The sequence below is a fragment of the Protopterus annectens genome, chromosome 5.part1 (genome assembly GCF_019279795.1).
Source record: "Protopterus annectens isolate FY-2018-M chromosome 5.part1, PAN1.0, whole genome shotgun sequence".
In the NCBI taxonomy this organism is placed as follows: domain Eukaryota; kingdom Metazoa; phylum Chordata; order Ceratodontiformes; family Protopteridae; genus Protopterus; species Protopterus annectens.
The window spans coordinates 531,614,530-531,638,659 of record NC_056736.1 but is presented as its reverse complement, the minus strand read 5'-3'; the positions used below and the strand labels follow the sequence as shown (position 1 = coordinate 531,638,659).

Below are 24,130 nucleotides of genomic sequence, written 5' to 3'. Positions count from 1 at the left end.
ATCTCTCTAAACCGATGCCTTCCTGTGCTCTTTTATTTTGGCAATGGTCTTTTACACAAACTATTATTTTCATATACACACACACACATGCACTTCCCAGAAAATGCTGACAGAATACTCCAATTCTCCACAGCTTTCTTCCTGGCCTGGTAGTACTACCATCACTCTGAAAAAGAATCAGAGACTTGGAGTCACAAGTTGTTCTAAAATTCAGCCAAATATGAAATACCCTAATTAATCTCTCTTTCTCTAGTAGTATATATATATATGTACCCCACCAAATGCCCATGACATCATCATCTTGTTGTTGGGAAACAAGTTATTTTACTCCTCATGGTGACCATCCTTCTTTGTAAAAACAAACCAACATCTTCTTTCCTTGAGTCCTAAATCCCACTTGTCTCAAAGATATGACATTGCAGCAATTACATTCCACTGGTTTTTCATCTTTTCTTGTTTAATAAGAGATGTTGGCATGTGTGGGGATTCACACATTTACAGTCACTCCCTGTCCTCTGACATCCAGAAATGCAAAGTTTTCATATTCTTAGACATGAGAACACATACTTCAGATGAACATGAGAAAAAGGAAAAAAAAAAAGTACATTCTATTTCATTTAGTCTTGTGTAACCTTTTTTAATTTAATCTGACATTACCATTGGCTTCACAATGGGCAACACAACTGCACTGATAGCTGATCTCTGTGTAGTGCAGCCAAATCAATATTAAATGCGGTTCATGTACTATCTATGTAATTTGCCATAACTTTCATATTTATTTAAATATCCCACCAACTAGGCAGCACAGAGAGAACTGCTTAGTCTAACAAGAAAGCTCACTGCTGGATGAACAAAATGTCGCCGATAGCTTGTGTGTAGCCTGAGTGGTTAAATTGCAAGTAGTTTACAAACATTACCAACATTAATATTTACTGTGTTATTGTGATACAGAATTCCCAGTTGACGACCTACAATCTAATGAATGATGCCACTATAAAGATTAGCTTATGCTAATATGAACGGTTTGCTATTTATGCTTCTTTAGTATCATTTATGGTTCTAGAGATATGTACACTTGTTTGAACTGTGAGCACGTCTTGACTTTGTCAAAAGGCTCAGAATGCAACCACTGGAAATGAAGAGAGCAAACTTCAGGAGTTCCAGCATAGGAAACATAGGAAATAAATTAAAAGAATTTGTCAGAAATAGTTTGCACTTTACAAATCCTTTGCCAGGTCACATACTCATTACTGTCATGGTGCACTAAACTGGTTAAAAAGGTACCATGTAGTTAATGCACTATCTTTAGGTGTGCTAGATTCTTATTCCCACCCCCAACACCCTTAAATTACTTAAGAACCTTATAAAAACAAAGCAGATATTTGAAAATCCATCCCTGGGAAGAGCACATATCTTCATCCTTAACTAGTGTCTTCCAGGCTTCTGACTGGGTCTGGGGTCTAGGATAAGAAGAGTTTTGAGTTATCTACTGCTTTGTGTTCACATAACTTGCACACATTTCCATGATGTTGATAATTTGTATAACCACATGAATGAATCACTATAAATGGTAGTCTAGTTTATGAGTCTTTTCCATTGACATAGAGGGATAAAGCCCTGACTATGATCCAGGTGAACAGAGTTCAACTAGCAGCTCAGGCACATCCTAAAACCAGTGTGGGAGGGAGATGAGTGACAGTGAATAGTTCTGCCCTGCTCAATCCTATGGCAGAGTCTCCAATGGAGGCCAGAGACCATGTGAGAATTATGACCCTTACAGACAGCAGGGCAGCCTGGAGGAGTAATGTGAATGACATGTCCTCATTGACTCCCATCACATGCCAATCCATTGAGCTTCTTACTGGGCATGCGTCTGGGTTTAAGGATAAAATAAGAAAACTACACTGTGTGCTTAAATGACGGTCTGTCTCTCTCTCTCTCAACTGTCTCTCACATCCAGTGAAGGGGGAATAAATGAATCAATCAGCCAAGGGGGGCATGGATGGTCAACAGGCAGCAAGGAAGAAAAAAGTGGCAAAAAATGTTATTGCACTTTATTTTAGATTGTGACTGTTGAATGGCTGTGTGTGGGGGTCTTGGCATCACAGTTCATCTTGCTTCTCTACAGCAAACTGTATTGCTAGTGTACGTTGCAATACTGTGATAAATTGCAGCAAACACCACAACCCCTCTTTTGGTACATAACTTCAGGTCTCTATATCTCCATGGAGCTCTTTTGCAAGTTTATCTTCCTAGATGCTATAGTGTCCTACAATGGAGTTTAATATTTTATAAACTCAGCTTCCATCCCCTGAACAAACTTCAGAGCAGGTCAGGAGCATCAGCCCTCCCATATCACCTTGCTCATCCTTACTAACCCTACCCTGCCACTGTACCAGCCCCAATCCTACATATCATTTGAAAAAAAAAAAAACATTTCTGTAACAAGTTAGCACTACACAAAAACACTTACAGACATACATACCCACAAATGCCTCAGTCAGGCATACACTACAATATATCTATTTCCTTGACCAGCTCTTATTGTAACCATAACTTGCAAAGACTCTCACACTCCTTCCGCAATAGTGAAAATTTTGATATACCCAAAAGTTTAAGCATTAGTAAACAACCTCACTTACTTGCATGCAAGCAAATCTCACACTTTATATGAAGCTGATGTTCCCAGCATTGCATTTCCAACAGTTGAAAAGTAACACTTTTGCTAGCAAATGCTCACCAGTTCACTTTGTGAGTAACAGTGGATTCAGTAAAGAGAACTGTAACCCATTCAACAAAGATATAAGCATAAAATTAAAGTCAAGCTGAAGTAGGTTCTTGGTATAAGGTTCTAACAATCATCACAAAAGCATATACATTTGGATTCATTAAGCAGATGTTCTTTTAGTTTAACCTCAACACCACTCAGCTTTATTGTTTCCTTACATCACTTGGAAGGAGGTTTCATATAGCTGGTTCAACCTTGATCGTGCCTTTTCACTTATGGCTGATTTGAACATGGAGTCTCACTAAAGTGTTATCATCCTGGCTGACTCTGATAAACAGTAGTGTTGATCTCTGATGGGTAGTTTTGCTTTCGTGGAGAGAAGACATTGTCAGAGAATAACAAATCTAAATAATATTGTGCTGAGAAGTAAGGTAGCTCTACTATGAATGAATGATGGTACTTCACAGCTATTTGTAAGCATGGTGTACAAAGATGCATGTACATACCTGAGCACTATCTTTGTGAACACCACGGCAGATGTACATGCTAGCTCAATATACTGTGTCATGCTAAAGAAAATAGTAAGGTACAGAAGAAGTCCATTTGAAAATGATCACTTTCTGTGAGGTTTCTGTGGTCTAGTCAGGTAGCATAGTCCGATAGAGGCCTGCTGTTTCCAGGACTGGTTGTTTTGCTTGTTGAGTTTCCTGTGTTTCTGGCAGCCATCTTATGCTGGTAGGGGGTTGTCTTCTCTGTTAGTGAGAGTAACATGGCTGTCACTTCTCTAGCACGACTGATTGCTTGAAAGTGCAGGGGCTAACAGGACTGGGTATTAATTGGAGCTTCTAAATTCTTCCATCTTTTCTGGTATTTAAACCCTGTGTCTGCAAGGTGCTGTGCTTGTTTTTACCAGGCTGAGGAGTGGTGATTCGTCATTGTGACATAGCAGAAATTCCCTGAGGCTTCAAGAGCAGAATAAGTTTTTTTTTACATTTCATTGAATTATACTTCTTAATGCTTATAGTTGTGCTATGGAGCTAATCTACTACATTTTGCACGGTCATAAAGCTTTATTTTTTTTACTGTTTCACTGCATTTTTGTACTGTTTTATACTGTTTTAACTGCATTTTTATTGCTAGTGTTTCAGTACTGTAATTGCATTTTTATTGAGTTACTTAACTTTAAACTGCTTTTTTTCATACTGAGAGTTGTATTTCCTGTTTGTGAGTGCTCTATCTGTGCATGTTTTGTGAGGTTTCTGTTCTAGTCAGGTAGCATAATCTGAATAGGGGCCTGCTGTATCCAGGCCTGGTTGTTTTGCTTGTTGAGTTTCCTGTGTTTCTGGCAGCCATTTTATGCTGGTAGGGGCTTATCTTCTCTATTACTGAGATTAACAAGGCTGCCTAACCTTCTCTAGCACAAGTGACTGGTTGAAAGTGCAGGGGCTAGCAGGACTGGGTGGAAATACGAGCTTCTAGATTCTTCCATCTTTTCTGGTATTTAAACTCTGTGTCTCCTGCAGGATGTTGCTCTTGTTTGCTCCTCTTGCACTGCTGTTGTGCTGTTTTAACCCACTGTGAGGTATCTCGGCTGCATTTTTTCCCTTACCAGCACTCCTGTGTAACTGACGTCCTTACTGTGCTGATTTTATCCAGCCCTACTCATACCTAATAGTACTTTGTTCTGATAGTACCCACTCTACCATCCCTAACCTCTCTTCCACAGATTCTGACAATCATGGATGGACAATTTCCTATGGTTTCTCTAGCTAGTCTGGTTGATATGGGCATCCTGAGACAGTGTAGCAACTGCCTCATGTACATGGACAACCCTCTTCTTCTACCACCTAGGAACACAATATCTGAGAGATGTAATTACATTGAAAACCTAGAATCCTTGCTGTCTCAATCAAAAGCCAGTACATCTGATACTGAGAAGGTTGTCTGCACAAACACCACACCTCTAACACCACCCACACATGTACAGTACATTCCTACATATGTGGAGGTTCTCAACAAAAACATACCTAAACAAAAGAGACCTCTGAGGCAAAAGCACACATGCATATCTCAACCCACCGCACCAAGCACCACACATAGTAAACATGCCTGTGTCTCACAGCCTCTAAGGCCCAGCAACAAACCCAACATACTAGTCATAGGAGAGTTTTGTGAGACATACACATGTGCCCTTCACCAGGCTAGACAAGGAGAAAGTCACGGTAAGTTGCTTGTCCGGTTCTAGAATCTGCCATATCACTTACACACTCAAGTCTCTCAACAACAGGTACTGTTATGATTCTGTCATAGTCCATGCTGGTGTGAATGACTTGAGATGTACCTCTCTGGACTATATAAAAAGAGACATGATTGAGCTCACTGAATATGTGTCTCAGGCAGGTATGTCCCTAGCCTTAAGCAGCATCCTACCTTCACCCAGAATGATTCCTCAATACAAACAGAAAATGATTGACTTTAACAATTAACTTAATTTCTGGTGTCATTCCAAGGGGATCCAGTACCTGACAGCCTGGGAGGACATGACAGACAGACCACGATGCTTTGCCAGAGATGGCCTTCATCTGTCTCTCCTGGGCTTCAGGCTTCTGGCTCTTGGCTCCCCCATAGTGCCTTTTTTAGGCAAAGTCAAGAGAACGAAATAACCAACATGAAAAATTCTTCTAAATAAAATTTAAAGGTCATGCTACTAAATGCTAAGAGTCTTAACATGAAATTGCACTCACTGCAAGCATTCCTTGCCCTGCAAGATGCTGACATCTGTGCAGTCACTGAAACCTGGTTCAAAGCTGCAGAGACCAGCCTGGCCTTACCAGGTTACTTATCCTACCATACTTTCAGACCCCAAACAGAGGGCTACAAAGCCAAAGGAAGTGGAATTTCAATATTTATCAAAGACATACACACCTCCAGGCTGATCAAACAGTATGATGCACAGGAGACACTCCAGGTACAGTTAACTGTTGACAAAACACCTATTCAAATCATAGCTAGCTACAGACCCCCAACCATGACTCAGGAGCCCCACTCCACCTATCTGGACTTACTTGAATCCATCAAGATTCAACCCCGTACCCTGATCCTGGGTGACTAACTACCCAACCATAGACTGGAAGACCTATTCTAACCCAAACACATATACCCAGAGATTCCTCGACTTCGTCAATGCCAGTGCACTGGATCAGCTGATTGATTCCCCCACAAGAGGAGAAAATATCCAGGACCTGGTACTAACCAACATGAGTAGCCACTGTAGCACCCTTACAGTGTCATCCTCCTTGGTAAGATCCGACCATAAAACAATCACTTTTGAAGTCACCATCTCCCCTGACCCCCCCCCCCTTGCCAGGGTCAAACAGAAAAACTTTTCCAAAGCTGACTACAACCGCCTGACAGCAGGTATAAGCAGCTTCTCAGCCACCATCCCTTCAGCTGGAACAAGCACCAATGTCCAAGCCTACACCAAAAAACTATATGAGTGCCTATATAGCTGCATGGACTCAGCAATACCTGACAGGACCAAATCATCTTCCTCAAGAAAGAGTAAACCTGTCTGGTGGACAGCAGCAATAAACAGGCTTGATAATAAAAGGAAAAAAAAACTGCTGTCCAGGACCAGGAAGGAGCAGATACCAAGTTGGAAGCATTCTCTCCTTTGTCCGAACAAGTAAATAAGATCACTGGTGAAATTCTCTAAGGCTAACTTCAAGTCCAAATTGGCCACATCCACTAAGGACAATCACAAGGCCTTCTTCACATATGTCCATAATCTCAAAGGTAACTCGCAAATCTGCTCTGAATTGGTGGGTCAAGAATACCACATACATAAACACCATAGATATAGCCAACCTGCTGGCAGACAAGTTCAGTGAAAACTTCACCCCCTGTCTCCCCATCAGGAAACCAGGACATCTGCAGCACCTGCTTCCCCCCATCACCAGGGAGCAGGTCATTAATGCTCTCTCAAAGGCAAAAGATACAGCCTCCATGGGACCCAACAACATCTCTGGCTGTGTCCTACATTAACTCAGGCAAGAGCTCTCAGCACCACTAGGCACCCTATTCAACCAAAGCCTGTGCACCAGCTTCATCCCAGCAGAATGGAGGACAGCCACTGTCATCCCTCTACACAAAGGTGGAGTGTCCATCGACCCAGGCAATTATAGGCCCATCAGCCTAACTAGCCTGATCTGCAAGGACATGGAATGCATCATGGACCTTATAAACAAAGACATTGGCAAGCTTCAAACGCTTGATCCCACACACTTTGGTTTTGTCAAAGGGAGATCATGCCTGTTAAACTTGGTTGCCTTCTTCGAAACAGTCACCAAAGCCATGGATGAGGGGAAGACAGTGCACACCACCTAGCTTGACCTATCCAAAGCTTTCAACACTATTCCCCACTTGGGCATAACAGATAAACTCTTCCAGCTAGGTATCAACCCGTACGTTACCAGCTAGGTAGCTAACTGAATGACTGATAGAACCCACTCAGTCAAACCAAGGGAAGCCACCTCTAGTAGTAGACCCGTAACAAGTGGCGTACCCCAAAGATCGGTCTTGGAGCCTCTACTGTTTGGAATATACTTTTCTGAGATGCAAGCCAAAACCAATGGTCTGTGGTTTTCCAGGTTTGCAGATGACTGCAAGCTGGGCACTGTCATAAATTCCCCTAGTGATGTGAACATCCTCCAAGAGTGCCTTAGCCAAACTAATGACTGGTGCCAGAAGCATGGCCTCAAACTGAACGCCAAGAAATGCATCATTATCCCCTTTGGGGAAAATGGTATCCCCACTAATTATCACATTAATAACAATGTACTAATCACAAAATCAGTTGTGAGGGACTTGGGCACCCAGGTTGATAGCAACCTGACTTTTGACCACCATGTTGCCTCCATTGTATGGAAGGCTTTTTACATGGGCCACCTCATAAGTAAGGGTATTTCATCCAGGAACAAGGAGGTCATAACATCCCTGTACTCCTCCTTTATCAGACCCATTATCGAGTACAAAGCCCCCTTCGGCATGTACCTTGCGAAACACATGCAGCAGTTGGAGAGACCACAGATGTTCCTGACTAGGAAAATCCAGGGTCTCAAATACCTATCCTATAAAGATAGGTTAAAAGCCCTGTCCCTCTACTCACTCTCATACAGACTGCTCAGAGGTGACCTGTGTCTGGTATACAAGGCCGTCACAGACTCAGCCGTGATAGAGTTGCTGCATATCCATAAGACAAACTCCACTCGCGCAACCCGCACACAAGGCCTCAACCTGATCTGTGACATTAATAGAACTTGTTAGCAGGATAGATTTGTGTCCCAGTGACTCCCCCATTTGTGGAATAGACTCCCTCTCCACGTCAAGCAGAGTACCTCGCTAGCCCTCTTTAAGAGGAACCTGGACAACTGTATGGGAAACAGAAAATATACCCCTGGGATCCCACCTATGTCCCTGCTGAACAGGGAAAATAGGTGCTGACTTTGTGGGAACATGGGTGAAATTCTTGGCTAGGCTTATAAGGGCCTCCGGGCCAATAGCCTAGTATCACATCCTATGAAACATTACTGAGATATATACAGTTAAATTTATTTGGCCAAGTAACCTCACTTTAATTGCATATTCTACTGGCACATTATGATTTGACCACTTGCTTGATATACATGATAAACAACATAAAAGAATATACCAGAAAAAAAAAAGTTTTCAAAGCAAGATTTTATTAAAATATGAAACAGCAACACCCCTGTTTGTTACTAGTTTTGTACCTTAGCAGATGGAGCAGTACATATGAATATGCAGATGTTAGTCTGAAGCATTACAGTAATTTCAAGCTTGCAATAATTGTAGAAAATGTTTTGTATTAAGAAAAAACACTCTAAATCATAAGAAGTAGAGAATGCCCTTTAGATGTTAGAACATTAATATGACAGATTATTATTTACGTGGGCAAAGTGGATTTAGGGGAAGAAAAGGATATGCAGACTTGTGGGAAGTGTGTGGGGATTTCTGTGGGGGACCTGAATAGCTATTAGAAATAATTACAGTGGCATATAATAGAAGAATGGACAAGACAATGGTGAATGGGTTACTGCCACAGGAGGTGAGTAAGATCAAACGAGAGACAAGGCAGCGATAACATTAAAGTTGCAGAGGATATTGTAATTAACAAACAGGAGACAAAAATAAAGCTAAATCTACATTCTGAGTTGGGTGCAGGGTGATGGTGTTTGAAATGGAAACAATTCTACTAAAATGGATGAAAGATAGGTGGGATTTATTTTGGAATGGGTGGTACATGTTCATTTCAGATAGGTTTTGATGAGGTGAAGAGATGGCAGAGAGGTACGATAATGTTGTAGGTATGAGGAAAAGAAAGAGTTCTTAAGAGTTTTTTTATTGCGAAAGTGCTGACATCCTTTTGGTATTCTGTGATTTATATAATCATAAGAAATAAGTTGGGTGCTAGTGCTGTTAGTGTACAGCATTATAACAGAAATAAAAGGAGAAAATATTACACAGCGGGGTTTAATTCCAACAGAAGGAGGAAAACGTACAGTACTTGTGTTCTGATTGCAGTAGGAGTTAGTGCTTATGAGCAGATTTAGGTTAGGTGTTTGTGTCAACAACTTGCAGGGCACAGATTTTAAGACTGTCATACAGAGATTACAATTAGAATAACTACAAAATCTGGGGATGTCTAGGAGTTTGTATCTATTATGACTAGGGTCATATACTATATTCCAAACAAGCAGTCTAGGTTTGTTTTAAAACTAAATGTATTATTTGATAGTCTTATTAAGACTGACAGTGTATTCCACAGCCTGCCTCTTCTATCCCTGTCTCACAACTATCATGGCAACTCCTTCTACTCCTATAAAATTGCCAAGGACTGGAACAATCTTCCTCAGCACATCTTACAAATTCCAAACCTGTCCACATTTAAAACTACCCTGAAAGATTATCTATATGCTAACTGGCTTTGCACCTGTGTTCCTCCTGGTGAGTTTTCTTCATTCTATTTTTACTTCTCTTCTAGTGCATCAGATTTTCCTGTTTTTTGCTCATTTCTTGCACTACTTGCAATTTTTTCCCTCTTGGATAATGTACACGGCAAGTACCTATTTTTATTTTTTATATTTGTTCTTAATTTTTATCTTTTAAGTTTTAATTTTTACTTACTATGTATAGCTGGCTATTCCTTCTAATATTTCTGTGATCATAAAACATTTTTAAATGTACTTTTTGATATTTGGTATAACTGTTTATCTATACTTTAGCTATTTTTGTACTGTTCAGAAGCCCCCCCCCCGGGTCTCCACTAAAAATGGGTTTCTGACCCAGTTGGACACTACCCGTTTAACAAATGTAAATAAACAAATATATAAATACAACAAAATCAATTCTTCAAGTTTACACTAAAAATAGGTTTGACTAAAAGGAGTATGGAACTCGGGATGCAGTATTCTGTGGGTAATATTGGCAGCTGCAAATAACGTAGGGGTACTCACATATGATGAAGTAAATCAGCAGACAGTACATAATAAAGGTGATAAGCTCTGGTAATATATCAGATTATAAAAGAAAGAGGTGGAAAAGGGGATTATTTGGGGCTGGAATGTTATGTTAAACTGTAGGCATGGTGTTAATATTTTAAGTATTTTATTTTGAGTATTTGTGTTAAATTATTAGAAAATGAAAATGGAAAAGGAAGATTCTCTACATTAGGTAGTACGACGTATATGTACAATGTGTAGAGGAGAAAAGTATTATATTAACAATATTAAGTAATGTTTTACTTGACTGGGCTTTAAATATTTGACTTTTGTGATGTGATGAGCAACTATTTATTATTCTAGATTTGATCTTAATTGTGAAATAACTTGAATTATTGGTGTATGACATCTAAGCTCTTACAACATTCTCCTACCCTTAATTGTTGCAGCATCTTGAACATTCACCTGACCCAATAAAATTTCAGCTTGATGAGACCTCATTTAATAACTCCTCTGAAATACGATGTCACAAGAGTGCAGAACTCCTTTTACACTGTTGTGAGTACAAGTACTGGAATAGGAATTCAAGCAACTGTTACAGGTACAGAACCCACAACTTTCTGACCTAGGTGGATTCCTTTCTTTCTTTTTTCATCATCCATGTCAATCACTTCACTGAGAAACAACAACAAAAAAACAAACAAAAACAGCATGCACCCATCACAGATCTGTGTAGAATCTGTGTAACCATCTTCCTCCAGACAATAAGATGTGCTCTGTGTAAGGGCATTTTTATCACACACAGGCAAAACATAACTTTGTTATTACAGCCTCTTCCTCTTGCATGAGCCTGAACAGAGTTAATACTCCTGAACAAAAATTGTTACCTTATTTTCTTTCTTTTCATGTTAAATGCATTTCCAATAGCCTTGAAACAGCTAGCTGACTTTCTCTCTCTTTCCTTCTGCACTAATTGTTTTCTCTACCCAGTGATCTTTGGTTCCTCAGACAATGTCGACTATTAGCCATTTCACTCAGCTTTTCATCTGTCAGGTCTCTGGCTCCCCTTAGACACCTAAAAACTCTCTCCTCATCCTTATGTCATGTATAAGTTTCATCATATTTTCAGTCACCTTTCAGAACTCTCTCCTCATACCCACGTGTAAGTTAACATCTTCACATCTGGTCCTCAGGCTTGGAACAGTTTACCTGCCCACTTAAGGTCTGGGTCTTATTTTTAATTCCTTAACTCTACTTTCAGACACTATTTCAGACAAAAGACCATATGGAAATACTTTCTCTTCTATCACACATTTTATTTCCCCTTTCTACATGTACTCCTCCAGGCCTCTAGCACCTTGCAGACCACTGTAATATTTGCCAACTTTTGATGGCCACAACTACATAGGATATTACTATTTTATTACAACTGCAACTTAACTTTGGCCTTGCCACCAGAATGCTGTTGTTTTAGCAGGGTTGTGACTTTATAAAACTACAAAAGCATTCTAAAAGCAAATCTCGCTTCACTGTATTATCCTACTGAAATATGAACTTTCTCTTGTATTTGGATTTCATAGGTCAAAGATGAAGAAAGTCAGTTTTGGTGCCCAATAAACGTTTAGCACATGAATAAACAAATTAATGGTGAAATATACATATATTACGAATACTCTAGGCATCTGAAAAATTAAGGCTCCCTGCACTTACAGCAGAAATAGTACTCATGGGAATGAGTCATAAAACATGATTTTACAGAAATACTCATTTCAGTGCAGCCTAGTAGGTGTGACAATGTCATATTTGAGGGCGAAGAGATTAAAATACTTACTTAGTGTCTGCACTCTGGAACTTGTTCAAGACATGAAGCTTCTGGGCTACGTGTTCTATTTTCAACAGTTTGATGAAAAGCGTGATGTTCAGCAAGACCAGCAATATTAAGCTAAAAAAAAAAAAAAAAATATATATATATATATATATATATATATATATATATGTATATAATGCATCTCTCAGGAAAAGGTTGATTTTTTTTTATTAAAGAAGATTTGCATACTTTACTATCTAGAAAATTGGTCAATACAGTCATGGAGACCAGTTATGCATTCAGACATGAACACCACTAATAAAACTGTAAGTCAGCAGCTGAAACAAATACATTCCATTTGAAGATTTGTCAGTCATCATAAAACTGCATGTGTGTGTGTGTGTGTATGAGTACACTTCAAAATCTCAAAGAAACAAAAACAAATTGAATTTCAAAATACTGATCTCAAAAGATCAAAATTCAGAATATCACAAAAAAAAATTGCTACACCCCCACATACACATTCACCACCTCCTAATTATACACATCAACTCCTTCATCATACAACAGCAGGGAATAGGCAATTCCCACTCACTGCTGTACAGTGACCTTCCATGAAGGAATGCCAGCATTTGGTAATCATATAATTATTCGATCGCCAAATTTCAGTATTACAGATGTTTGATATAATGAACATTCAACTACGTAGAGAATTCCCATATAAACATATATTTTTGTGAGTCTACTGATGCTGAGTGAATGATCCAAATATCAGCATATGCAATGTTGAGCACAAAAGGTCGACTCTGTAAATGTTGACACACTACTACACATTGTGCTGAGTAAAAATCTCAGGGCATGCAAAACAAAAGTTTAAAATAGCATTAAACATTGTTTTTTGTGGGGGGGGAGCCTCCTGCACCTCCACACTCCCTACTAATCATGTATACTAACACAGAGATTGCACAATGTTGGGGAAAAGGCACGTTTCCCAACCTCTTGAATTTTGCGATTTGGCACACCTGTTGACCATCTGTGTAGCTGACTAAATTTTGACAACAGATGTTGACCAAAGAGAGATTTGATGATATTCAGCTCCTCCATATATCTATCTATAGATATATATTTATTATCTACATACATACAGGTGTATTCACACAAACACACGCACATGTATATAACTGTGTGTAAAGTTTATATAAATTTAATTATAAATGGAGTACTGCTATTTATTTCAATTGAACAACAAATGATATCTGCAAATGGAAATGTACTTTAGACTTGAAACAGGTATTCAAAGAACTCTAAATGTATTTTTAGGACAGAGGACCATGGTTAACATTTAAGAAAGCTACTTACTTGGATGAGCTAGCAGTAACCCAGGGGACATACAGCAAACAGCGGTAGTAGTGTATGCTTTGGATTGAGTATGGCAAAGTGCATGGGATTATGGCTGAGAGAAAAGTCTAGGTTTTATAAAGATCAGAAAAAAATGACAAATCATAGCTTAATAATCTTTTAAAGCATGTTGTGAAAAACACAGCATGGCATTCATAGAAAGTATTCACATGTGCAGCGAGTACCTGCACTAGCTGCACACAAGCATAGGGAAGATCTGATTCAGACAGACATGTTAAGCATATGTGCACCTTGAAAAATTGCAGAGAATTTCTTATGCTAATGATTGCATAACATGTAAATCAAATCTGGGTTGCATTTGGTACACCTAATGTATCATAATAGGGTTGCCTTCCTCCCTTGTAAAATCTAGAGTCACAGCTTGATATTCAAATGTGTGATGCATAAATAGAATATATAAGGGAAACTTTGCTTTTTCTACTCAGTTTTAAAATTTCATTCATACAAATATTTCAAACTGCTTTGCTGTTATCATTGTTGTACCTCACTTTGAGTTGCTTGCTTTCATTCTGCCATAATGCAATGCATGAAAATGCATGTAGTAGTGCCCATTGGTCTGGAGGAAGGAGATGCAGCGAAGGATGACTCATTAACTTTGAGGAACAGGTGCTGCTTGACCTGTTTAGAGTGGTCAGGAAGATTATATTTATTTATTTATTTATTTATTGACCGGGTTTGTCCAACTGGGCTTGTGGCCCATTTTCAGTGGAGACCCGAGGAGAAAAGCTCCAGTAGTACATTTTAAAACAAGTACAATTTTAAACAATATTGATATAATAGCAGTTATAGCAAAACGATTCACATATGTTGGGTTACATGCATAAAGTTAGAGTTGCATTAAAAAGAAGCTAAGTAACAATTTTACACTGATAAAGTTCAAAAGGTCAAAAATAAACATTTTTTGTTTGTATAAAATTATGCAAATGAATAGACACATTGGAGAGAGAGGTGTAATGAGGTACTAAGTATGGTCCTTTTGAGGGTACATGAAGTGAAGGAAGACTAGGTAGGGTCATGGCAAGGGCAGGTTCTGGAATTGAGAAAATAAGCTTTTAGTTCATTTTTAAAGTGTGAGGTGTGGGAGATTGAACGCAAGTCAAGGGGAAGTTTGTTCCAAGCATGGGCAAGGGAGTGTTTGTAGAGTAGTTTGCCTACTGACCTTTTTTGGGTAGTAGATATCAAGTAATTGTTGGTTAGAAGTATGGAGGGTCCGGGATGTGATGTAGATGGAGACCAAGGAAGATAGAGATGGACAGAAGGAGGGTTTATAAAGAATAGAGTGTAGCATATGAAATTGATAAGATAGCAGAAATTGGGGATGTTCAAGCCATTGAAGAGAGTTTAAAGAAATGCAGTGGTGTGAGTTGTGTGGGGAGTTAGTAATGAATCTGGCTATTTTATGGTAAGTCTGTTGGAGTTTGTTTAGAGTGGAGGCCTGGATATTGGTAAGAACTGGGGCGACGTATAAGAGGGAGGGGAGGAGGAGTGCATGGCTCAGGGTAAGTCTAGATTCAGGGGTTAGGAATTTTTTGTTCTAATATAGCAGACCTAGTTTCTGGTATGTTTGTTTTATACATTGGAGTATGTGTAGGTTGAACTTGAGTTTGTCATCAATAATGACCCCTAGGAGTTTTGTGTGTGTGTCAGGTTGGATAGTTGTATTGTTAGAAGATGTAATAAAAAAGGAGGCTTTGTGATGAGAAAGAGAACGGGGAAGGAATAGTAGGAGTTTGGTCTTGTTGGGATTTAGGATCAACAGGTTCTGAGAGAGCCACTGCTCAGTGGATAGTAGGGCCTGTTGGGTCAGGGAGTGAAGTTCAGGAATGTTATTTGACATGGATATAAGTGTGGAGTCATCGGCATACTGAATAAGGGAGGATTCTTTGCATGAGGTGTAAAGATCATTGGTGAAGATGTTAAACAAAATGGGTCCCAAGATGGAGCCTTGGGGAACACCAGTGGAGATGGGAAGGAAAGGTGAGCAGGATGAGAGCCATTTGACAGATTGTTCCCTGTCAGATAGGTAACTATTAAGCCAGGCAAGTGCGGAGGGGGTTAGGTGGAGATTTGTGAGTTTGGATAGTAGTAGAGGATGAGAGATGGTACTGAAGGCTTTGGAGAGATCTAGGAAGAGACAGGAAATGAGTTTATTGTTGTCTAGGGCCTCTGCAATGATATGAGTGAAGGAGAGGAGGGCAGTGGTGGTGCTGTGGTGAGGACGAAATCCATGTTGGGTAGGGGTAAGTAAGTGGTGTGTGAGGAGGTGATTGAGAAGCTGTGAGTGAATACATTTTTCTAATATCTTGGAGAGGGGGGACAGAATGGCAATGGGTCGGTAGTTTGAGGGGTCAGTGGAGTTTCTACCTTTATGAAGAGGGATAGTGAAGAAAGATTTCCAAAGGGTGGGGAAAGTTGATTCCAGAATAGATCAATTAATTAGTATAGATACAGGATTGGCAATTGAGTCAGCAGCAAATTTGAGGAATGTAGGAGATAGATTGTCAGTGGAAGGAGAGCAAGGTTTTAGCTTGAGTAGTAGAGATTTGATGTGAGTAATGGGAACTGGCTCAAAAGAAAACAAAGTTGTGTTAGTGGGACTTGGAGAGGTGGGTGTCGAAGTAGAGTTTGGCTTAGAGGTTACCAGATTTTGGAAGGAAGAGATAAAGTGTTTATTCAGGAGGGTAGCTGTTTCCTGAGAGGAAGAGTTAGAGTATGGGGAGGGATTAGAGGGCCTTCCAGGATAGAAGATGTTGTTGAGAGTTGACCAAAATTTTCCAGGATTGGATTTGTTGTTAAGCTGAGCAGAGTTACAGTATGACTTTTTGTCATTAGTTGTGTGTTTTTTGCAAGGTTCCTCAGTTGGCTGTATTTTTGAAGAAAAGGTGGTTGTTTAGTTTACAAAGTTACAAAAGTTACAAAGGCTTTGGAGAACTTGTGGTGGCCCACAAACTTAAATGAAAGATATGCATGACTTTCCTATTACTATGCATACCATAGCATGTATAGTGCTCATTATACTTGCCACAAGGACCTTTTGGAGACAGACTGGAGAGCCTTTTGGAGACACACTGGTTATCTCACTGGCTTCTATCTCAATAATGTAGCAGTTCAATATACTCTTAGCTAATGTGGATGAGAATATCTATTTCTCACCATCTCCACAGAACTGAGCCAGTGCTACACATTCCTTCTGTGGAATGACGAATATATCTTAAGGTGCTTGGTGTGACAGATTGTACCTAAGTAGCTATTAAGGCCCCTACCAGTCCCATGGAGGGTATCATAACAGGAAGGGTTACCAGCCTATTAACTGCACTGGAACTGGAATGATGCTGCTGGTGTTAAAGCATATCAAGCAAAGTAGTTAATAAAAGCTCAGTTATATACAACTGAGACCAAAACACAGGGTAAGAATAAGGTAATTATCAAAACTTTGTGCAAGTGAGGTAATGAGTTGGCAAGAATATTTTCCTGTGCAACAGAGCTGTATGGCACAGGAAACAGCTTGTTTCTATTTGAAAAACTAGCTAAAGAGCTGTATACTTACAAAAAGCTGAGTGCCAGCATTACAGTGAAGGAAGTGCCCTTGTAGGGATGTTTTCTCGAACTTCTTCCTAAAATCCAGTGACAGAAAAGAGAAATAAAGTTACCATTTCCACTGTGGTGTTGTCATGTCCATGCTCTTTCTGAAACTGTTGTTCATTCTATACTTTTCCATCCCTCATTTATATGTGTGTGTGTGTGTGTGTGTGTGTGTGTGTGTGTGTGTGTGTGAAATAAACCACACACACAATATATATATATATATATATATATATATATATATATATATATATATATATATATATATATATATATATATGTGTGTGTGTATGTGTATAATCAGCCATACCAGAAAATCATGTGTAGAACAAGCACACACTTTATTAAAATAATGAAATAATGGTAAATGCTTTTATCCTTACAAAATAAACAGGACTTCAAACATATCAATTCAAAAACACAACGCTTATTTAATAAAACAAAACCAATCAAACATAAATAAAATAACATGGCCTAATCACTCAAAACATGGCGGTAATCGGCTATAAAGAATTGATAATAATAATAAAACACTAATATTTATTGAAAAATCAGTTTATATTTTTACTCTTCTAATTTTTAAAAGGGGTTTAATACTAGTAACCTCATTATGTTCAGGATACTGACTGACAGCTAATTTTATATGAGTATTTCAGATTCAAGGGGAAAACATCAATAACTAATTCAATATTTAGATACGGAAGTTTTTAAAAATAGGGTTCAGTATGGAGTTGGTGCTAGAGTATTCAGGAAGAGTTGTTACACTAATAGTTCTGTTCACATTCTGGTAAGGCTGAAAGTGCTAATTTCTTATTTTTGCAGTTTGTCAGACAACTTGATTTCAGTTTTAGTATATAGATATATATATATATAGATATATACACACACACCTTATATGATCAAAACCCATTTTCGTGAAAAGAAAATAATGAAAGCTTAAAATACCCAAATGGCAAATTTTTCCCAGGACAACTGCTCATTCTCAAACTGGGCCTGAGCCTATGCAGTTTGAATCAGACAACCTATTTCATTTCTCTGTGATCACTCTCACCTTAGTCATAGAAGTTGAAATAATTAAGGTTCTTTGCATTACTTTGATATTCAGCTTATGTTCAATTCCTATGTGCACAGCATTACTGAAAACAACTAACCTCACTTCAAACTGTACAAAACTAAAGCTTTACTAAGAGCCAGAGTCTCCACTCCACAGCTAGAGCTAACAAGCTACCCTGTTCATATCCACCTCTTCTTCATCACCCCCCTCCTTTGTGAGGTCGGGGTGTCACATCAGCTGTTTCCCTCTCTTTCCCAATTCAGAGCAGCTCTACTACCCTCTTCAACACTCATGCCTGACTGTCTCAGGTCTTGTGTCACACAATCTGTCCATCTCTGTTTGACTTCCTTGTTTCCTTTTGCCTTCTTCACCAGATTGTTTTCGGCTTGCCTGCACATGTTCCCGAACCACCGCAATCTGTTCTCTTTGACTTTCTCTGCAATTGGAGCAACTTTGGCTTCTGCTATGTCTTTGTTTCTCTGACTGTCTCACAGTGTGCCCTACCACCTGTTTCAGGCACTGCATCTCCATCACCTCAAGCTGACTCAACTGCTCTGCCCTCACTGCCCCGATTTCTGTACCCTACAGTAATACTGGTTACACCACTGTTTTGTACACCTCACTCTAGAGTTTCTTTGGCATTCTCCTGTCACATATTAGTCCTAGCACTCTGTGCCAGTTGGCTGTTGCCCCACTTATTCTAACTTTGACCTCCTCATTCAGACTTCTCTTCACCTCAACCACACCTCACAGATACTTGAAGCTGTTAACCTATTCCATTATTTTCCCTTCTATCTCCATTCTCAGCTTCTTCTGATTTTCCCCATCTGCTGCTATTACAACTGTCTTATCTGTATGTGTTCCTTCAGATTTGCATTCCATTCCTCTATTATTTGCTGAAGGTCTTGCTCAGAGTCTGCTTGTAATACCACATTGTTTGCACACAGCAGCTTTGTTGATCTGTAGCCAATGACCTGTTTGCTAATATAGCCCATTACCTGCATGAAAAGCAGTGGGCTCAGAGCTGACACGGATGCACATCCACTCCCCACTGGAACCCCTCTGAGTCTGAACACAGCTCATACTTGTGCCAGTGGGTCCTCGTACATTGTTTGCATTAATTCTACCAATGTTTTTTGTGACTTCAAACCATCGCAGGATTGTGTAAATCAGCTTTCTTGGGACGTTGTTATATACTTTCTCCAAATCAGAGAATATCCAGTTGGACTCTTTCCTCATCTTTAGCTTCTTCTCAACTACCTATCTCAATGGAAACATTGGCTTGGTTGTGCTGCATCCTGAGATGACTCTGAAATTTTTGTCTCCCATCTTATGTTTTACTGTTCTGCTTATTCACTTACCAGTGACCTCTCCAAAGCTTTCATAGGTTCATAGGTTGGTACTAGGCTATCGGCCCTAGGGCCTATGCAAGCCTAGCCATAACAATTCCCTGGATATTTCTTCCCACAATATTTACTTCTCTGGACCCTTGTCTAGCAGGGCGACTGACATGATCTCCGGGGTGAATTTCCTATCTCCCATCCAATCATCAAGGTTCCTTTTGAAGAGGGCTAATGAGGTGCTCTGCTTGACATGTATGGACAGTCTATTCCAGAGTATGGTGAGTCTCTGGGTCAGGAACCTATCCCTCCAGCATGTTTTGTTCATTGTGATGACAAGGTTTAGATCCCTGGAGCATGTGGCTCTGAGGGATTGGGATTTCTTTAAGTGGAGCATGTCCAACAGCTCAGGGTTTGACATGGCCTTGTATGTTAAGCAGAGATCACCACTGAGTAGACGATGTGCCACAGAGTATAGCTGGAGTTTTTTTTAGATGGTCAGCATATGGCATCTGCTTTAGGCCTGTGATTATTTTAGTGAGGTATTTCTGTGGCCTTTCCAGCTGTTGCAGATGTCTTGTGAGGTACATACCAAACGGGGCATTATAACCTATAATGGGTCTAATGAGGGATGAGTACAGTGGGACAATGACCTCCTTTTTTCTGGATGAAAAGCTCTTAGTGATGAGGTGTGCCACATAGAAGGATTTCCTGACTGTTGTGGCGATGTGGTTATCGAAAGTAAGACCACTTTTCACCTGTGTCCCTAAGTCTCTCATCACACTTTCGATGTTTATTGTCCTTCCACCTATGTGGTAATTCATGGGTACACGTTTTTTTCCAAAGGGGATAACTATACATTTCTTGGCATTAAGCTTGAGCCCATGGCTCTGGCACCAGGCATCTGTTTCTGTAAGGCCCTTTTGTAGAATATCCACATAATTTGGGGATTCAATAATGGCTCCCAGTTTGCAGTCATCTGCGAACTTTGTTAGCCAGAGTCCCTTAGTGTTGGCCTGTACTTCAGAGAAGTAGATACCAAACAAGAGTGGTCCCAGGACTGAACCCTGAGGTTCTCCAATTGTCATCTGTCTGGAGCTGGATTTGGAGTCGGCTACTTTTACAGTCTGGGTTCTGTCAGTAAGCCAGTTGGCAACCCATCGAGTGATGTAGGGATTTATGCCCAGCTTAGTAAGTTTATCTATGATTCCAGAGTGGGGGATGGTGTCGATGGCCTTGGCAAAGTCCAGATAGGCTGTGTGGACTGCCTTACCCTCGTCCACAGCTCTGGAGACCGATTAGAAGTCAGTCAGATTCAGGAGACAAGATCGGCCCTTCACAAACCCAAACTGGGTGGGGTCCAGTGTTTGAAGGTTGCCAATGTCTATTTATAAGTTCCATGATAATGCGTTCCATGCCCTTGTAGATCAGGCTTGTCAGACTGATGGGATGGTGGTTCTCAGGTTCCAAGGCGGATCCTCCCTTGTGGAGCGGGATAACTGTAGCTGTGCGCCACTCAGTGGGTACAAAGCCTGAGGTGAGGCTATGATTAAACATGACACTTAGGTGAGGTGCCAGTTCATTTTGTAGTTCATGTAGTACACAGCCTGGGATATCATCTGGTCCCATGGATGCTGTATTCTTAGCTTTGGAGAGTGCGGTTTCTACCTGTGTGGCCGTGATTACCGGAATTTTGCAATCTTTTGATATTGAGATGGGCCCTTTAGGGTGGAACATGCAGTGTGACTGGAGTTTTATACCTCCATACTGTCAACAAGTGATAATTTCCACCTTGTTTTTGTACAAATATGTTTTCAAAGGATGGTGCTTTCCTCCTTGGCTACTGCTGTTAAAATTCTTGTTAAGACACTTCTCCTTGTTTCTTCTTTAAAAGAACTTTTATTAAAATGATTTAAAACAAAAAAACAAAATAAAAGCTACAACCGAACCATTTGAAAGTTAGTGTTGTAACGCTATAATAATGTAATTGGCTTCCAAGAAATAAGAACCAGAACATCGGATTGGATTACAAGTACATCAAGAATTAGCATAGAGACTCCCATTGGTTGTGGGGGATGACTAAGCAAGCAGCATGAATATAAATATAAGTAGCTGCAAATGTTAAGCAGATCTGAAGAAGGTTGATAAACCGAAAGCGCTCATCTCTCTTTTTTGCGTTACAACACTAACTTTCAAATGGTTCGGTTGTAGCTTTTATTTTGTTTTTTTGTTTTAAATCATTTTAATAAAAGTTATTTTAAAGAAGAAACAAGGAGAAGCGTCTTAACAAGAATTTTAACAGCAGTAGCCAAGGAGGAAAGCACCATTCTTTGAAAACATATTTGCAGCATTTCTTAGGTTTTCCGTAAGCGTTTGCTCACTTCTCTCTCTACTATTGTTTTTGTACAATGGCACTATAATGCTTATTCTCCAATAATCTCGGATATACCTTCTCTCCATACTGCTATGAGTACACTCTGGAGCCATTGCTTCCCTAACTCAGCTAATATCTTGATCATATCTGCTGTGACCTCATCTGAGCAGCTGCTTTACCTGACTTCATTTTCTTTAGTGCTGTTCTTACTTCTTCTAGGGTGGCCTCCTCTTCTTCTTTCATTGTATTCTATTTTTGAGGAAGTACAGCTTCTGTGGGGGTTTTCTTCATTCAAAAGCTGCTAGAAGTACACCTTCCATCTGCATCTGATGTCCCATGGACTGGTGAGCAAGTTGTTGCTGGCATCTCTTATGATGGGTTTTGATGACTTATCTTCTGCATCTTTCTGTCTTTGTCTTGAAACCTGATACAGTTTCTTTGTGCCATCTGCCGAGTCCCTTTCCAGAAGCTGGGAGGCTGCTTCTGATGTCTTGTTGTTTTTTGCTAATGAAACTTTCTCTCAGCTTCTTTGTTAGTCAACCAATATTCCTTCTTAGCCTGGTCTGTTTTTTTACTTTCACTTTTTCCTGAACTACTCCTTTCTTTTGGTGACTTCCTTGACTTCTGCGTTCCACCACCAGCTTAACTTTTGAACCTTGTTTCTATACCTGTTCTATAGTCCTCACCCATGTTGTTTTGATGCACTGCCATTCTTCTTTAACTCCACCTTCTTCCTGAGGTAAAAGAGCTCAGTGTATTTCCTTGAACTCCCGTGCTTCCTTACCAGTCAACTTCCAGGTCTTCAAAACCTGGACTCTGTTCACCATAGAGCCTTTTCGGACCACTGACAGCAGCTGATTATTGCAACCAGTAGTTTATGCTGTGGGCTGGCTGTTTCTACCTCAATGCCCTTTCATTATTATGAGGAAGTCTACCAGAATTGCATGCTGATCACTCTTTTATGTGATCTGATGACTGTCCCTCTTACTGAACCATGCTCTAGCCACTATTTATTTATTTATTTATTTACATTGTTGACCAGGCTAGTCTAACTGGATACATGTCCATTTCCAGTAGAGGCCTGGGGAAAAAGCTCCAAGCATAGACAGAAAAACATTACTATACAATATTAATATAAAAAAGTTATTATCAAGTACAGATGATAACAATATTGGAATATTTGTGAAAGAAAAAAAGAAACAAAAAATATTGTGTTCTGAGGTATTTAGAAGGGAATGAACTAAGAATAAATACAGAAGAATAAACAATATTTGACAGAGAAAAAACACAAAGAGTAATACATTTTAAAAAAGTTATAACAAGTTTTTTTTTTTGTTTGTACAGCAAAAAGGACATTGAAAAGTTTGAGCAATATAGTACACTGGAGAAGTGAAGTAAAAGGGAGAGCAGGAATGGGTAAAGTGGAAAATCAGTCAGGGTTCGTGCAGGGACAAAGTCAGTGAGTTTTAAAATGTTCTTTGAGCTGTTTTTTTTAAAAAGATGTGTGGAAGAGAGAGTAGAAAGTTCACTTGGAAGCTGGTTCCAGGCTTTACCCACTGTGTTAGTGAAAAGTGAGTCTCCAGCTTTGTTTTTAGATTTAATAGTGGAAACTAGAAGCTTATTGGCTGAATGAAGAGTTGTAAGGTTTTTGTAAGGGGTAGTCAGATTAGTGAGGATTGGGGTATTATTAGTGGGGTAAAGTATCTTTTCGGTTATAGTAAGTTGATGACAGAGTAGTTGGTGCTGCAGTTCTAACCATCCCAATTGTTTGAGGTTGAGACAGTGGCGGGTTCTAAAAGGGTTGCCAGTAGCAAATCTGGCTATGTTATTATAGCTAGTGGCAAGTTTGTTAAGGTTGTTTTTAGAAAGATTAGTATAAATGGCAGAAGCATAAAACAGTGTAGAGATCAGATGAGTCTGGGCTATAGTGGTTTTGACTGTTGGTGTAAGGAAGGGTTTGAGTCTATACAGGGAACCTAGTTTTTTGTTGACAGATTTTATGGTAGTGTTGATGTGATCATCATAGCTAAGGTTGTATGGTTATGCCCAGGAGACGGGTTGTGATATCAGGGGATATGGTGGTTCCATTGTTAGAAGTTATAGTGAAGATAAATTGTGGTGATTTTAGAGTAGGAGTAAAGAGTAATAATTTTATTTTTTTGGGGTTCAGGAGGAGGCAGTGTTGCATGAACCAATTTTCAACAGTATGAAATACAGATTGGGTGAGGGTCTGGAGTGTGGTTGGGGACCTAGCTGAGCAGATTAAAGTAGAATCATCAGCATATTGTATGCAGGTGGTTTGAGGAATT

The 24,130-nt window shown here is 39.6% G+C and overlaps 1 protein-coding gene across 2 annotated transcripts in view; it reads right to left on the bottom strand.

The window, feature by feature from the left end:
- GRAMD1C (GRAM domain containing 1C) overlaps positions 1–24,130 on the bottom strand; it is a 961,713-nt gene that overhangs the window by 137,819 nt on the left and 799,764 nt on the right. For both annotated transcript variants that reach the window (XM_044073151.1, XM_044073150.1), the window contains 2 exons: positions 17,019–17,085; positions 12,077–12,187 (listed from right to left, as the gene is read on the bottom strand). In XM_044073151.1, coding sequence (XP_043929086.1) covers positions 12,077–12,187; positions 17,019–17,085 — 178 coding nt within the window. The remainder of the gene's footprint in view (positions 1–12,076; positions 12,188–17,018; positions 17,086–24,130) is intronic.